Consider the following 18,658-nt stretch of genomic DNA (forward strand, 5'->3'; position numbering starts at 1 on the left):
TTCTTGACGTTTAGATGGGACTGGAACACTAAACAACATTTTTTTCTGAATGTAGAACATTCATAGAATGTTATTCAATAGGACATAACTCTGCGATCTCCCTAGAATAAAAATCTCATACAACAGTCTTAGTAATGACTCAGAACACCATAAAATTTTCAGAGAAGCAAATCACACCACATACCTCCAGTGAATGTGTTAATGTTGTCTAATACATAATGAATATCTCTATCTAGTACAAAGATGAGAAACAAAGCCCCATTTGATATGTTCTTATGTTCTTTTCCTCTGTGAATGTCATATCAGGATGTGACTTGTAACTGCCAAGAAATCATATTGATCTATATTAGCATTTTGTTTTCATCAGAACTTTCAGTACTTTCACTACATCTGCATTCATATACAAATCTTGTCACTTCAGAAGGTAGTGACAAATGCTGTTGAATGCAACATAGTAAAGACAGGTTTCTGTTATATGTGAATTGATTGTATTTTTATTCTCATTTGTTCACTTATTAAATACGTAATATATCATTCAGATTAACACAAAAGAAAAGTGTACATGAGACCTTAAAAATAGTAATACAATATCCTTTTTAATGATGTATTTTATAATTATGGCTCACAAATTTATGTCAATGGTGGTTTATACTGGCAATGCCTTAGTTTGAAGAGACAGGCATCTCCATTTTAGAAAACTGCTGTTTTTCCTTCTCTACCCATTCTTTCAATGTTCTAATTTGAAGCAGAATGCTGTCACTGCAGGTTCCACCAGTGCTTCTGTATTGTTCAACACTGTTAGTGTAATCCCATATCTTCTTAATATCATCACTAAATTTAGAGCTGTAACATGGTATTCAGATGTAAATAATAGACTTTAGAATACTAAAATATATGTCACATTTTGAAGAACAAGCACCCATTAATTTTACAGAAATAAAGTAAAACAGAATTTTAGAATATGAGGTTTATGTTTAAATCTGATGGTCAAGTAGAAATAGTACATCCATTCCTGTAGGGCACATTTTTCATATTGGAAGTGAATATTAAGTCATGTTCCTTTAGATTAAGTAAATATCATAAGCAATAAATACATAACGAAAGTGATTTTCTAATGCGCATTTACTACATTTAGATTGAACTTCTGTTTCGAAACTGCAGTACAAAAAATGGAGCTGAAATACAATGCTTACTACTGAGGGAAAGCTTGGAGGCTAAAGCTGAGGAGAGATGATTATGGAAATATTTCAAAGATGCATTGATAAGAAGAAGAGAAGATAATGGGCAGAAAGTAAAGGAAATCAGAAGGAAGTTTTAGAGGATCCTAATATATGTCAGAGTGAGAGATCAACTGATCACTCATCTGTTAATACGTGAACTTGCACATTTTACATACCTTATCAGCTGAAGTTCGTTTACGGTGAGATCCGTTATCTGTTTCTTCTGTTTTTCAGCTGTGGCAACAACTTCACCAACGATATGATGCGCTTCACGGAAAGGAACCTATTAGGCACATCAAATCAGTAAGCCATGTAAGACAAAATTATAACTTGAAGATTGAGGATAGGTTTTTAGTTCCAAGGTCACTTTTTTAGCAGCTACTGGTAGTCTTACCCCTTTCCGCACTAGGTAATATGCAACGTCAGTGGCTAGAAGGTTTGGTGTTAGAGCTGACAGGCAGACTTCTTTATTTACCTGTAATTTATAAGATTTATATATAGCTATCCATTTTCTACTCTTTTATCAGTGATGATATAATTCTGTTTCATTTTTATCAAAGACAAGTGACATCGGGTTCAAAGGGCAACAAAACTGTGAAAGCCTATAAAAAAATTAATAAATTGTCTTACCAAAATACCTGCTGTTGGTAAGTAAATATTACATAAATGTAAAAAAAAGTTAAGCAATTGGCGCAACAATATACCCAGTGATTCTGTTAATAATAATAATGCAAATCAAACAGTTTATTTATTTTTCTGGAGCAATAGGAGCATGCATAGCTCATTGCAATTACTGTTTTGTTATTTCATGCAGTTTTTAAATAAACTATTGGTGCTTCATTTGTTTGTTTTCTAGAGATACCAGCTAAAGCTATAAGTGGCATAAAAACTGCTGTTAATGTACCACACATTACAGTATTTTCGTTTCGTTAAAAACAAGTGAAACAATACAGTTGCACATCTTGATGATTCTTTATATTATATGTAAACAATGTATTTATGTCAGATACTTAAAAAAAGTAATTTTTGTGTAATTACAATTGTAAGGAAGTTCTGGCAGAATGTGAACACTTTAGGAGTACAGGTGACCACTCACCAAAAAGTGGTGGGGTTTTGTTGGATGGGTGTGGGAGAGGAGGAGAGTGGTTGGAGGCAGGAAGAGGGATTGGGATTGGGTAGCTAAAGCCTCAGAGGAGGGTACCTGTTTCGCTGGCAAGGAATGGATGCACGGGTGTGGAAGACAGTGGGGAGCTGCGCACTCTGAAGGTGATGTGGAGATGTGAATTGGGAGGCAGTGATTAGAAATTGAGGCCAGGAGGGCTGTGAGAGCGAAGCATATATTGCAAGGGTAAGTCGCATCTGCTGGTGGTGTAGGGAAGGATCCACATGGTTGAGGTTGTGAAGCAGCCATTGGATAATGGAAAACCACTTCAGGATGGTTGGGAAGAGTGTAGGATAGAATGTTCAGCATTTCAGGGCATGATGATAATCAAAGCCATTACAAAGGATATGGTTCATGTTTTTCACTATACCAGTCTTTTTATGGGCTGTATAGAGCTTCCTAGCCTCTCAAAACACCAAAGTTTTTGTCTGGATGAGGTTCATTGATGATATCTTCATGATCTAGACTCAGGGCCAAAATGCCCTATCCTCATTCCTTCACAACGTCATCACGTTTTCTCCCATCCACTACATCTGCTCCTCCTCATCCCAAATGCCACCTTCCTGGACATTGACCCCAATCTCTCTGATGGCTGCATACAAAACTATGTGCATATTAAACGCACTAGCCACCAAGAGTACCTCTGTTTCGATAGCTGTCACCCCTTCCCAACCAAAAAATCCCTTCCTTACAGCCTATCCCCACATGGTCAGTGTATCTGCAGTGTTGAGAACTCCCTCTTCAGTCCAATTACACAATTGGTCTGAAAGTCCATATGCTCTTACTTTGTTCATTAAACAACTGTGGGGAACCGTATCAAACACCTTGCAGAAGTCAAGAAACACGGCATCTACCTGGGAACCCGTGTCTATGGCCCTCTGAATCTCATGGACGAATAGCATGAGCTGGGTTTCACCTGATTGTCTTTTTTGAAACCCATGCTGATTCCTACAGAGTAGATTCCTAGTCTCCAGAAAAGTCATTATACTCAAACATAATACGTGTTCCAAAATTCTACAACTGATCAACGTTAGAGATATAGGACTATAGTTCTGCACATCTGTTCGATGTCCCTTCTTGAAAATGGGGATGACCTGTGCCCTTTTCCAATCTTTTGGAATGCTATGCTCTTCTAGAGACCTACAGTACACTGCTGCAAGAAGGGGGGCAAGTTCCTTCACGTACTCTGTGTAAAATCGAACTGGTATCCCATCAGATCCATCGGCCTTTCCTCTTTTGAACAATTTTAATTGTTTTTCTATCTGTCTGTCATCTATTTCGATTCATCTGTGTGACAATCTAGAGAAGGAACTACAGTGCAGTCTTCCTCTGTGAAACAGCTTTGGAAAAAGACATTTAGTATTTTGGCCTTTAGTCTGTCATCCTCTGTTTCAGGAACATTTTGATCACAGAATGTCTGGACATTTTGTTTTGATCCACCTACCACTTTGACATAAGCCCAAAACTTCTTAGGATTTTCTACCAAGTCAGTACATAGAACTTTACTTTCGAATTCGTTGAACACCTCTCGCATAGCCCTCCTCAAACTACATTTCGCTTGTTGTAATTTTTGTTTGTCTGCAAGGCTTTGGCTATGTTTATGTATACTGTGAAGTTCTCTTTGCTTCTGTAGCAGTTTCCTAACTCAGTTGTTGCACCACAGCGGCTCTTTTCCATCTCTTACGATCTGGCTTGGCACCTACTCATCTAATGCATATTGTACGATGGTTCTGAACTTTGTCCACTGATCCTCAACACTATCTGTACTTGAGATAAAACTCTTGTGTTGAGCTGTCAAGTACTCTGAAATCTGCATTTTGTCACTTTTTTAATATTTCTATTTATGGCTGAAATCACCGATGCTACAACCGCTTTATGATCGCTGATTCCCTGATCAGCGTTAACTGTTTCAAATAGTTCGGGTCTGTTTGTCACCAGGAGGTCTAATATGTTATCACCAAGAGTTGGTTCTCTGTTTAACTGCTCAAGGTAGTTTTCAGATAATGCACTTAAAAAAAATTCACTGGATTCTTTGTCCTGCCACCCGTTATAACGTTTAAGTCTCCCTGTCTATATCTGGTAAATTAAAATCTCCACCCAAAACTATAACATGGTCAGGAAATCTACTCAAAATATTTTCCACATTTTCCTTCAGGTGCTCTGCCACAACAGCTGCTGAGCCAGGGGTCTATAGAGAGATCCAATTACCATGCTTGAGCCTGCTGTAACCGTGACCTTCACACAAATTATTTCACATTTTGGATCTCCGTCAATTTCCTTCGATACTATTGCACTTTTTATGGCTATAAACACGCCTCCCCCTTCACTGTCCAGCCTTTCTCTGCAGGATACATTCCAATCTGAGTTTAGAATTTCATTACTATTTACATCTGGTTTCAGCCAACTTTTTGTCCATAGTACTATGTGGGCATTGTGACCGTTTATTAATGAAAGCAGTTCTGGAACTTTTCTATAGACGCTCCTGCAGTTTACTATTACCACATTAATATTGTCATTCCCTGTTGCATTGTGCCTACTGCTATCTTGTAGCATCTCCGGAGTCTTGTCGGGCCTAGGGAGGGAATTCTCTAACATAAAAAACCCACATGTGCGTTCCACGAGTACTCTGCTACCCTTGTAACCACTTCCTACATGTGGTGCACGCCTGACCTATTCAGGGGGGCCCTACATTTCTGCACCCGATAGCAGAGGGCGAGAAATTTGTGCCCCAGATCCCGCAGAATCGTCTGAGCCTCTGACTTAAGCCTTCCACTCAGCTCCAAACCAGAGGACTGCGATCAGTTCTGGGAATGACAATACAAATAGTTAGCTCAGATTCCACCCTGTGAGCAAGGCTTTCCACCTTCACCAACTCCACCAACCCCCCATATGAACTGAGGATGACCTCTGAACCCAGACGGCAGGAGTCATTGGTACCAACACGGGCAACAATTTGCAGTCATGTGCACCCAGTACTCTCTATCGCTGCCAGCAAGGCCTCCTCAACATCTCGGATGAGACCCCCCTGGCAAGCAGACAGAGTGAACACTGGCCTTCTTCCCCGACCTTTCTGCTGTTTCCCTAAGGGGCTCCATCACCCACCTAACATTGGAGCTCCCAATCACTAATAAATCCCTCCCCCCGTGTGCCTGCTTGGACCTTGCTGAAGGAGCAGCCACATGTCCACTCACAGGCAGAGTGGGCAATGCCACACGGCCAGCCTCCATACTGACCCTCCACCTCATGCGACACGAACACCGTTGAACCCACCACTCCCCGTGGGGAGAGGGTGGCCCAACCGTGCCTGGTACTTGCGAAGATGTCTCGACAGCAGGGACCATGGGTGAAGCATGTAACAGCTAGGGTGTACCATGCGACACACTAGACTCCCCACTGCTGCTACACTCGGAGGCAGCAGCCTGAAGACGGCTGACCGCAGCCATCAGCACGTTCAGTTATTCACGAACAGTGGCCAGCTCCTCCTGCGTCTGTACACAGCAGTCACACATCCTATCCATCCTAAAAAATCAACAATTTACTATAGAGAGTTAAGCAATCAACTTTTAACTAGACTGCTAATTCACTAAAGGCAGCTGTTAGCTGACTAAACTGTGGTTACTAGACACTTCTTGTTGGAAACAATGAAAATAAGCACTAACTGTCTCTGGATTGTATTCGAAACAAACACGAAATCTATGGAACACTGTTGCTAGTACTCGAAAATTAAAGCTTCCTAAAAGCAAAAATGCACGGAAATAGAAGTGACAGGTAAGAAAAACACAGTTAATACTTAAATTTACGTAGCTTGCTGCACAGGAGATGTGAAGCAGACGGCAGTTATGATGACACTCAGCTGAGGGATGTCCTCTCCAAGATCCTTCCCCACTTGTCTAATGTGGTGTTCCGTCACCTCCTCCCTACTAAACATCCTAGTCAATCTCATGCGACTCCCATTCCCAACCCCTCACCAAAGGGGTCATATAGGCCTACCTGTAGAAGACTCAGGTGCAAGACCTGCCCAATCCACACACCCAGTACTTCCTACACCAGTCCTGCCATAGGCTTATCCTACTCCATCAGAATAAATGACCACAGCTGACCTGTGACCAAGAACAAAGTTCTTGTGGTACAAAATGCAACTGAGGTCAAAATGCTCAATTTCAGTAGATCCTTACAAATTGGGCCATGTGGATCCTTCCCTCTACCACCACCTTTTCTGGTGCAAATATCTCCTTCATTCCCATAATCATGTGGCCTCCATCTCTGTTAACACACTGTCTCCACACCCTCCACCCAACAGTCTTCCCTTCCTTTGTCCTATCACCCCATACCCTCTGCCTAGCAATTCTGTTTCATAACTTTATAAATTAATCTCCTTTTTGTCCCTGTCATTTCTGTCCTTTATTTAATCATACTAATCCAGTTTTAGGTCAGTGTTACATTTTTAACTCAACATATATTCTACTACTGATGTCTGTGGTTATGGTAGGTGTGCATCTGGCAGTTCCTGAATAAAGCAAAGCATTACGAGTCATTAATATTACTTATTGTAGTTTCAGTTGCTACCATGTTACATTAATTTTGATCAATATAATTACGTTAAACACGAGTTAGTACATCTTGTAGCAGTCATGCGAGCAAGGAGTTAAAAATTGACTTCGGACTAAGGTATAGAGAGTGGCATGTTTTTTTACTTGTGGTATAAATTTTTCTCTATTTAAAAAGTAGGGAAGTTAAAGTTTGTTAATAGTCTGTTCTTATATACATACTGTAAGTATAAGACTAACAGAAAAAATAGTCAAATGTTATGATAGCTACATACCTCCATTGTTTCCACAATCCCCTTAGTTATCTTTAAAATCATTTCCATATTGTTATATGTTTCAAACATAGCTCTTTTGTCTTCCTGGAGGTCTTTATTATAGGTTGAAGGCAGACCTTTGAGGACCATCATAAAACCAGAAAACTGAAACGGTATCAGACCAGTAACAAATATGCAGTTATAACATATAAGATGTATCACCAATGTGTATATACATGTTATATTTTCTTTCATAAGTGTATTTCTTATGTAATGCTGTGTAAGTTGCATAACTGTATTACTCGTAGCCTGCTTTGTTAATTTCAGAGTTACATATTTGTCTGAAGATGGTCTTTCAACAACTGAAACCAGTTACCATAATTTGCAACACAGGTTTCAGTATGTGTAGACTCCAGCATAAACTTGTTCTGTACTTCTTGGTTGTGTGTTAATTCAAGAGGGACTGCAAATTTTTGGGTTGGGAGCAGTATTTGTAACCTGGCATAGAGATATTTTAGAAACTACATCTTTGTTTGTAATACTATTAGGTTGAAATTTACTAGAGTTGTATGTGCAAGCAACAATTTGGTTTACATAATAAGTCGTTAGGAAATTGGAAAAGGTTACAGAACTATTTTGCATCTCTACACTGGGTATTAACTATTTATGGGTGCAACTGCCATATATGAAATTATATTGAATCACACAAATTCTTAATTAGTGACTTAATTTCTTAATGAAGTGTGTCACTGAATTGAGGCAACAAAAGTATACTGGCAAATTTGGGAATTAAGTTGGTGTAACAGTGCAGAAGGCAGCAACTATTTTGCATACTTCATTTTGATACTTCAGTACTGATTATTTGCTGACTTGATCAGTTTTAGGAAAATTAAAATATGTTTCTGTAAAGTCTGAAGCCTTAGTGCTCTAATGGTAGGTGTATATATGTCCAAAGCTACTGTATAGCTCAGTCAGAATCTATCATCATACATCGTTATGAGAGGTTCAATTATTCACTGCTTTTATTTAATAATGTTTTGATAAAACTAAACATATTACTGTAATCAGCATCGTGAAAATTATCCTCTGAATAATAAATTTGCATGGAACCTGGTCAGAAAAATATTTTGATAGACTAAGAGCAGATGCAGATATTCAAGCTTCCTCTGTTTTAAAGTGGTGTTCAGTTTTATTGACAGGTTAGTTAGGGTACATAATTAATACAATTGTGATGAACAAAATATGTTTATTTCTGCTTTTGTAAAGTGGGAAATCTGGGTTCAAGTCCTGGTCTTGTGCAAATGTTCACCTTTTGCTATTGATATATTTCAGTGCTCAAATGCTGCTAATGTTATTAAAATATTTCAATGAGAAGTTAGTACTGTTTCTATGGTTTCATGCTAATTACACTTAGGAAAAGTTTTTTGATAGTAAATCAGAGACAAAAAGACCATTACACTTGGTCTGTATCTGTCTGAAAGCAAATCACATGCAGATGCTTTATTGCATTTATCTTCACAATACATACTGTGAGAAATCCATAGAAAATAAGCTATTTCATGTTTCATAAGCTCTTTTGTGCTGACACATAAATTTATCATGCCATATGAATAAGGACTATGTCAGTTTCAGCTCAAAGATTATACCATAGAGTGAGAAGTAAAGCCATTTGTTGAAGGAAATAGAACTGTCATATGGCAAGGATAAGACAAAAGAAAGTGTACACTAAATAGAATCAAAAGAGGAACCTAAGTAGGAAGGAAAGCGAAATAAATATTGAACAGACATTAAGAAATCGTAGCGTAATAGCGCATAATACTCGTATTTTAATAAACTTAACAGTTTTGCCATAAATGTTCACATTTTACAATAATAAATAATTCGCATTTATGTTACAAAATGATAAGTAGCGCTAGTGGTTCCACAGCATTAAAAATCGATTAAAAATGTAATTACACCAAAGTTAAAAGTGGTTTTTATTAATTGTAACTCTCAGCAACAAGACTGTCAATATGCATTTATCCACTAAAAGGCACAATTTCTTCACTGCAAGCATTTACTTTCAACAAATGGGAAGGACTCTATATAACAAATTTTAATACCACATTACTTTACTCACATGTCCAAAAATGCATCCAGATTTCCCTCTAATGAGTTCAAGGCTGTCTGGATTCTTCTTCTGTGGCATTAGACTGCTCCCTGTTGCATAGGCATCACTTAATTTTACAAATGCAAATTCTTCACTGCTGTATATTATGAGATCTTCAGCTAGACGACTTAGATGAATGGCTGTTAATGTTGACCAGAATAAGAATTCAGCTGTTTGAAATGAAAAATAAGAGAAATATATTAATCCCAGATCACTATTGTTTCTTCATATCCTCTTTTATTAAATGAGAAACTTTCTTGGTTCAAAGACCTGTCATTTGCATCCTTTTTTGTATTTGTATCTGTTGCAACTTTTATGCAGAATTTTTTGTCCATATTTCAAATATGTTATTACATCGAATTGATTACTCACAATCACTAGTGCTCATCTTTGTAGTCACCAGATGGAACATATACAGTGAGCTGAATGAGAACTGTGACCTACCAGACAGCTCATATTTTTAAAACAAATAAAATTTAATTTTACATTGAGGAATCCCCATATATCCACAACAAAAAGACACTAAAATAATTTCTACCTTAAAATCTTAAAGCAAAGCCAAATAAAATGTTAAAGGGCTGAAATTCAGAGGGAGAGGGAACCATACAAGCCACAAAATTTTATGAAAATCATTATATCTGTTATGTTATCAAGAAAAATGAGATTATTGTGTAACAGGAGGAAGATGAATAGATGCAGTGCCAGTTACCATTTTTATGAACAGTATTACAACAGCTATGTTATTGGGAAAAATTAGATTATTCTGCTAGAGGCGCAAGATAAGTAGAAGTAGGTTCATTGAATAGAATGCTGATGGAAATGACAAAAATATGTCACTGTTACCATTATGGAGTTATACAGTGTTTACTCATAAAAAACGTATTCATATTCTGTGTGATACCTATTGGTAACAATATTATTCATGGTTGTATACGTATTTGTCCCTGGTGCAACATTTCAGGCCTTTCATCACGAAACAACTGTTGAAAGTGAACAGGTATTTGTTAATAAATAATTTAGATGAAATGGTTATGAAAAGGACAGATTGCTACTCCCTATAAAGATGACAGCTATGTGTTCACTTTAGACAACCAGAGATAGTGGTCATGTGTGACTGAATTGTGCCAGCTTGTGTCAGTATGTGTGTGTTTTCCTTTCTTTTATGAAGAATCCTTTGGCCAAAAGATAAGTGTGTAACCGTCTTTTTGTTATGCCTATCTGCAAGCCAATGTGTCATGTTTATAGTGAGTAGGATCTATCCTTTTCATAATTGTTGATATTCCAGCCTGGACTTTCCATAGTTTAATCTAAACTAAAAGTTTTCTGACCATCCCAGACATATTTCACAACAACTGCAACCATGTGGGTTGTCTGTTGTAACCTCATTAGCTGTCCCAGCCATTTTCCCTGTTAAAATTTGGGTCTAAGATCTCTTGTTGCCCATTATGGTTAAATGACCAAGTTTGAAAACTACATTCCCAGTTACAAAAAAATATGTGCTATCACACTGTCATGGCTGAAAGCAAGGGGAAACTACAGCCGTGATTTTTCCCGAGGGTATGCAGCTATACTGTATGGTTAAATGATGGTGGAGTCCTCTTGGGCAAAATATTGCGGAGGTAAAATAGTCCCCCATTTGGATCTTGGGGTGGGGACTACTCAAGAGGACGTCGTTATCAGGAGAAAGAAAACTGGCGTTCTATGGATCGGAGCTTGGAATGTCAGATCCCTTAATCGGGAAGGTAGGTTACAAAATTTAAAAAGGGAAAGGGATAGGTTAAAGTTAGATATAGTGGGAATTAATGAAGTTCGGTGGCAGGAGGAACAAGACTTTTGGTCAGGTGAATACAGGGTTATAAATATAAAATCAAATAGGGGTAGTCCAGGAGTTGGTTTAATAATGAATAGGAAAATAGGAGTGCGGGTAAGCTACTACAAACAGCATAGTGAACACATTATTGTGGCCAAGATAGACACGAAGCCCACGCCTACTACAGTAGTACAAGTTTATATGCCAACTAGATCTGCAGATGATGAAGAAATTGATGAAATGCATTATGAGATCAAGGAAATTATTCAGGTAGTGAAGAGAGATGAAAATTTAATAGTCATGGGTGACTGGAATTCGAGAGTAGGAAAAGGGAGAGAAGGAAACATAGTAGGTGAATATGGATTGGGGAGAAGGGCGGGGGGGGGGGGGGGGGGGTTAACAAATGAACGAGGAAGCTGTCTGGTAGAATTTTGCACAGAGCATAATTTAATCATAGCTAACACCTGGTTCAAGAATCATAAAAGTAGGTTGTATACATGGAAGAAGCCTGGAGATACTGACAGGTTTCAGATAGATTATATAATGGTAAGACAGAGATTTAGGAACCAGGTTTTAAATTGTAAGACATTTCCAGGGGCACATGTGCACTCTGACCACAATCTATTGGTTATGGACTGTAGATTAAAACTGAAGAAACTGCAAAAAGGTGGAAATTTAAGGAGATGGGACCTGGATAAACTGACTAAACCAGAGGTTGTACAGAGTTTCAGGGAGAGCATAAGGGAACAATTGACAGGAATGGGGGAAAGAAATACAGCAGAAGAAGAATGGGTAGCTCTGAGGGATGAAGTAGTGAGGGCACCAGAGGATCAAGTAGGTAAAAAGATCAGGGCTGGTAGAAATCCTTGGGTAACAGAAGAAATATTGAATTTAATTGATGAAAGGAGAAAATATAAAAATGCAGTAAATGAAGCAGGCAAAAAGGAATACAAACGTCTGAAAAATCAGATCAACAAGAAGTCCAAAATTGCTAAGCAGGGATGGCTAGAGGACAAATGTAAGGATGTAGAGGCTTATCTCACTAGGAGTAAGATAGATACTGCCTACAGGAAAATTAAAGAGACCTTTGGAGAAAAGAGAGCCACTTGTATGAATAACAAGAGCTCAGATGTAAACCCAGTTCTAAGCAAAGAAGGGAAAGCAGAAAGTTGGAAGGAGTATATAGAGGGTCTATACAAGGGCGATGTACTTGAGGACAATATTATGGAAATGGAAGAAGATGTAGATGAAAATGAAATGGGGGATATGATACTGCGTGAAGAGTTTGACAGAGCACTGAAAGACCTGAGTCGAAACAAGGCCCCGGGAATAGACAACATTCCATTAGAACTAGTGACGGCCTTGGGAGAGCTAGTCCTGACAAAACTCTACTGTCTGGTGAGCAAGCTGTATGAGACAGGTGAAATACCCTCAGACTTCAAGAAGAATATCATAATTCCGATCCCAAAGAAAGTAGGTGTTGACAGATGTGAAAATTACCAAACTGTCAGTTTAATAAGTCATAGCTGCAAAATACTAACACGAATTCTTTACAGAGAAATGGAAAAACTGGTAGAAGCTGACCTCGGAGAAGATCAGTTTGGATTCTGTAGAAATGTTGTAACACGTGAGGCAATACTGACCTTAGGACTTACCTTAGAAGGAAGATTAAGGAAAGGCAAACCTACGTTTCTAGCATTTGTAGACTTAGAGAAAGCTTTTCACAATGTTGATTGGAATACTCTCTTTCAAATTCTAAAGGCGGCAGGGGTAGTACACAGGGAGCGAAAGGCTATTTACAATTTGTACAGAACCAGATGGCACTTATAAAAGTCGAGGGGCCTGAAAGGGAAGCAGCAGTTGGGAAGGGAGTGAGACAGAGTTGTAGCCTCTACCTGATGTTATTCAGTCTGTATATTGAGCAAGCAGTAAAGGAAACAAAAGAAAAATTTGGAGTAGGTATTAAAATCCATGGAGGAGAAATAAAAACTTTGAGGTTCGCCGATGACATTATAATTCTGTCAGAGGCAGCAATGGACTTGGAAGAGCAGTTGAACGGAATGGATAGTGTCTTGAAAGGAGGATGTAAGATGAACATCAACAGAAGCAAAATGAGGATAATGGAATGTAGTCAAATGAAATCGGGTGATGCTGACGGAATTAGATTAGGAAATGAGATACTTAAAGTAATAAAGGAGTTTTGCTATTTGGGGAGCAAAATAATTGATGATGATCGAAGTAGAGAGGATATAAAACATAGACTGGCAATGGCAAGGAAAGCGTTTCTGAAGAAGAAAAATTTGTTAACATCGAGTATTGATTTAAGTGTCAGGAAATCGTTACTGAAAGTATTTGTATGGAGTGTAGCCATGTATGGAAGTGAAACATGGACGATAAATAATTTGGACAAGAAGAGAATAGATGCTTTCAAAATGTGGTGCTACAGAAGAATGCTGAAGATTAGATGGGTAGATCACATAACTAATGAGGAGGTATTGAATAGAATTGGGGAGAAGAGGAGTTTGTGGCACAACTTGACAATAAGAAGGGGCCGGTTGGTAGGACATGTTCTGAGGCCTCAAGGGATCACCAATTTAGTATTGGAGGACAGCGTGGAGGGTAAAAATCATAAAGGGAGACCAAGAGATGAATACACTGGGCAGATTCAGAAGGATATAGGTTGCAGTAGGTACTGGGAGATGAAGAAGCTTGCACAGGATAGAGTAGCATGGAGAGCTGCATCACACCAGTCTCAGGACTGAAGACCACAACAACAACAGTGGATGACCTCACACTTTTCGTTATTTAGGGTCAACTGCCACTTTTCACACTATTCAGATATCTTTTCTAAATTGTTTTGCAGTTTGTTTTGATCTTCTGAAGACTTCATTAGTCAATAAATGAGCGTGTCATCTGCAGACAACCAAAGATGGTTGCCCAGATTGTCTCTCAAATCGTTTATATAGATAAGGAACAGCAAAGGGCCTATAACACTACCTTGGGGAACATCAGAAATCACTTCTGTTTTACTCGATGACTTTCCGTCAATTACTGCTAACTGTGACATCTCTGACAGGAAATTCACAAATCCAGTCACATAACTGAGATGGCTATTAGATAAAGTAATCTTACGACTTAATAAAATAAATAAATAAATAAAGATAATCACACATCCTATAGATACTTCATATAACCTATTTATTTCTGTCAAATTTAGTCCATATGGGTATCTGTTGATGATAAAAAAAGTTTTTTCACTTTTATTGTTTTTTGCTGAACTACAACATAGAATACAAAAATAATGTCAAAACGCAAGTGTCTCCTTGACTATGTTGCAGAATTAGGGTTCTGTATTATATTTCAAATCTCTTAAACAGGTTCCCATCTGATACAAAAAGGAAAACAGGAAACCATTAATATCATGAGGAAAATTGAAAAACTAGTTTATTAGGCATGCATTTTACAGATTACCTAATTGTAGTGATTGAAGCATTGAAGGTTTCTCGTAATTGTCTAACAAGTAAAACCATTCATTATAAACAAGCATCTTTGTTGCAGCATGTAGATAAGTCTCTATTTTTTAAATATGAAAATGCCTGTATGAATACTAAGTAAGTATCATTAAGAGAAAAACTAAAGGCCTTTATTCTATTAAATTATGCAAATGCAGCCCTATGAAAAAATCTCTTTTGATGGTTTTTGTTATAACTAAATCATGCATCAGACAGATTTAGTAGAAATGTTGATGAAAGGTACTAAAATGGCAAATCATGTGGGCAGGAGGCCTGCACCACAAGTCTAATGACACAGAAGATAGCTGGATGATTGTCAGATAAAATTTTGAATATTGTTGCAGTTCCATATTTTTATAAAAATCCACAGCATGGCATGGAAACACAAAGATACTGCTATTTAGTACAACTGATAAAACGGCTGATGTCAAAGAATCAATTCTCATGTTAGTCTGGTTATGTTAAATTTAGCCTGTACATGAACTAGTAATATATAGCAGTATAGTTATTTTTATTATCAGTGCAGTTTATATATTTAATTCATAATAGCTGCTCTTCTTTGATAATGTAGGTTTTAACTTCGCCCATATCCTTAATGGTTTTTGCTTGGTGCTACAGTTTACAGAGTAGAGTGATTGACTCTCTGGTATCAGATTCGGGCAGATTATTGAAAAACAATCAGTTGTGAAATTTTTTTGTACTCGTTTTTTCACTTATTTCCCCAGGACATGCAAAAATAATTAGTGAAAACTTGAGGTAAGTCTACAAGCTGTACAGTTGAGTAGACCAAAGCTAATAATTTATTAGTACAGATGGAAAGTACTGTGTCTTTGTTTTAAAAAATGATGCAACTGATCATTAGTTAAATGTAAGTTTTTGGAATACAGAAACCAAAATAAAAGATTACCATCTATCTACTTTTAAATGTGTGTAGAAGAAAGCCTAAAAAGAAAGTTGTGGCTCACATAATTTAAAACTGTGAAAGAGAATCCAGACATTCAGAGTGTGAGATGTAAACACAATGAAAGGTCAGGAACAGCTATTTTCAGAATATTGTGAATGTTACAAAGAAAAAAAGACAATAAATGTTTGGACACTGATGCATTACGTACCGGTAATGCTTATTCAACCTTTTTTTTTCAGGCCTTTCTCATTTCCCTGTTAGGATATCAAACACAGTGTTTATAACATGCTTTACTGACAACTTGAAAGAAAAAGAATTACTTACCAACGAAATCACGATCTGAAACAGCATGCATGCTGTTCTGCGATATTTTCTTAAATCCCAAATTCTTGGCTAATTTTTTGCGATCTATTTCAAAAGGATTTCCTGCTAGGGCACCACTACCCAAGGGCATTACACTTGTGCTTTCAAATAACTGACATAATCTATCATAATCTGATATCAGACTCCAGGTGTGGCTATTATAAGAAAGTAAAAATTCTGTATTACTACAAATTATAAGCAGCTAATTTTAGGAACAAATATTACTCACTATTGTCTGCAACATAAATTGTCACTTATTAATTTTATTTAACATTAAAGAAGTGCATAAATTCTTATGTCAATTGTTCATGTTATATGGAATTTTATGATTCATTTTGAGTTTGACCTGTTTTCAAAGAGTCAGAAAATGCTGACAAGACATATTAGTTTAAAAACACAAGGTCTGTTTATTCTTCTTTGAATGAACTAATGAAACTAATAACTTCTCTAGATGTCATAAATAATAGCATTACAGAGATCATACTTTTTTACAGTATTTTCATACAGCAATCATACATCTAAAACAGAAGAGTTAAGTTCCTACAGTCTTGCATAATCTTGTTCATACGGCAAGTAGTGACCAATATTGCACTAAAGAGCTGTTCAACTTGCTACTTAAAATTCCTTGAATACATGCACATGGTTTGATTTAAAATTTAGGATTTTAGAAAGTTTCAAAACTTGTTATACAGTCTTAAATCTTTAATGTAGGTGTACTGATTTGATCCACTGAGTTTTGGTTCCTACTGTTAATGTGCAACATTTTTTTAATTAATTTACTCCATTTAATTAATTTACTCCATTCATACTAAGTATTTGTTCTGCACAAGGTACACTATGTATAACATAGAGCATAAGACTCATTGCCTTCTCTCCATAGCAGTTATATTGAATTTAGATATGTCTGCTGCCTAAAACCATAACATAATATCATAGTTCAGAGGTATATAAATTGTCCAGCATTAAACACAGCTGATGCTTGACTAAGAACAATGTTGAACGTCTGTCCAGCAAGTAATTCTAATACATAGTACTGGGGTCATAGTGCTCCTCACTGAAGATAACAGGCAGATACTATGGTTTTCCCCCCATGAACCATGGACCTTGCCGTTGGTAGGGAGGCTTGCGTGCCTCGGCGATACAGATAGCCGTACTGTAGGTGCAAGCCCACGCCTACTACAGTAGTACAAGTTTATATGCCAACTAGATCTGCAGATGATGAAGAAATTGAAGAAATGTATGATGAAATAAAAGAAATTATTCAGATAGTGAAGGGAGACAAAAATTTAATAGTCATAGGTGACTGGAATTCGGTAGTAGGAAAAGGGAGAGAAGGAAACGTAGTAGGTGAATATCGATTAGGGGTAAGAAATGAAAGAGGAAGTCGCCTGGTAGAATTTTGTGCAGAGCGTAATTTAATCATAGCTAACACTTGGTTCAAGAATCTTGAAAGAAGGTTGTATACATGGAAGAACCATGGAGTTCCTAAAAGGTATCAGATAGATTATATAATGGTAAAACAAAGATTTAGGAACCAGGTTTTAAATTGTAAGACATTTCCAGGGGCAAGTGTGGACTCTGGCCACAATCTATTGGTTATGAACTGTAGATTAAAACTGAAGAAACTGCAAAAAGGTGGGAATTTAAGGAGATGGGATCTGGATAAACTAACTAAACCAGAGGTTGTACAGAGTTTCAGGGAGAGCATAAGGGAACAATGGACAGGAATGGGGGAAAGAAATACAGTAGAAGAAGAATGGATAGCTTTGAGGAATGAAATAGTGAAGGCAGCAGTGGATCAAGTAGGTAAAAAGACAAGGACTAGTAGAAATCCGTGGGTAACAGAAGAAATATTGAATTTAATTGATGAAAGGAGAAAATATGAATATGCAGTAAATGAAGCAGGCAAAAAGGAATACAAATGCCTCAAAAATGAGATCGACAGGAAGTGCAAAATGGCTAAGCAGGGATGGATAGAGGATAAATGTAAGGATGTAGAGGCTTATCTCACTAGGGGTAAGATAGATACTGCCTACAGGAAAATTAAGGAGACCTTTGGAGAAAAGAGAACCACTTGTATGAAAATCAAGAGCTCAGATGGAAACCCAGTTCTAAGCAAAGAAGGGAAAGCAGAAAGGTGGAAGGAGTATATAGAGGGTCTATACAAGGGTGATGTACTTGAGGACAATATTATGGAAATGGAAGAGGATGTAGATGAAGATGAAATGGGAGATATGATACTGCATGAAGAATTTGACAGAGCACTGAAAGACCTGAGTCGAAACAAGGCCCCCGGAGTAGACAACATTCCAATTGAACTACTGACGGCCTTGGGAGAGCCAGTCCTGACAAAACTTTACCATCTGGTGTGCAAGATGTATGAAATAGGCGAAATACCCACAGACTTCAAGAAGAATATAATAATTCCAATCCCAAAGAAAGCAGGTGTTGACAGATGTGAAAATTACCGAACAATCAGTTTAATAAGTCACAGTTGCAAAATACTAACACGAATTCTTTACAGATGAATGGAAAAACTAGTAGAAGCTGACCTCGGGGAAGATCAGTTTGGATTCCGTAGAAATACTGGAACATGTGAGGCAATACTGACCTTACGACTTATCTTAGAAGAAAGATTAAGGAAAGGCAAACATATGTTTCTAGCATTTGTAGACTCAGAGAAAGCTTTTCACAATGTTGACTGGAATACTCTCTTTCAAATTCTAAAGACGGCAGG

At 37.4% G+C, this 18,658-nt stretch overlaps 1 protein-coding gene across 2 annotated transcripts in view; it reads right to left on the minus strand.

The window, feature by feature from the left end:
- Positions 1–480: 480 nt before the first annotated feature.
- Positions 481–18,658, minus strand: part of LOC126485690 (argininosuccinate lyase) — a 140,389-nt gene continuing 122,211 nt past the window's right edge. For both annotated transcript variants that reach the window (XM_050108894.1, XM_050108893.1), the window contains exons 8-13: positions 15,883–16,076; positions 9,303–9,502; positions 7,205–7,348; positions 1,615–1,695; positions 1,397–1,503; positions 481–843 (exon numbers count right to left, since the gene is read on the minus strand). In XM_050108894.1, the coding sequence (XP_049964851.1) occupies positions 663–843; positions 1,397–1,503; positions 1,615–1,695; positions 7,205–7,348; positions 9,303–9,502; positions 15,883–16,076 (907 nt within the window). In that variant the 3' untranslated portion in view covers positions 481–662. The remainder of the gene's footprint in view (positions 844–1,396; positions 1,504–1,614; positions 1,696–7,204; positions 7,349–9,302; positions 9,503–15,882; positions 16,077–18,658) is intronic.

Source organism: Schistocerca serialis, chromosome 1, assembly GCF_023864345.2.
Source record: "Schistocerca serialis cubense isolate TAMUIC-IGC-003099 chromosome 1, iqSchSeri2.2, whole genome shotgun sequence".
NCBI classification, from domain to species: Eukaryota; Metazoa; Arthropoda; class Insecta; order Orthoptera; family Acrididae; genus Schistocerca; species Schistocerca serialis.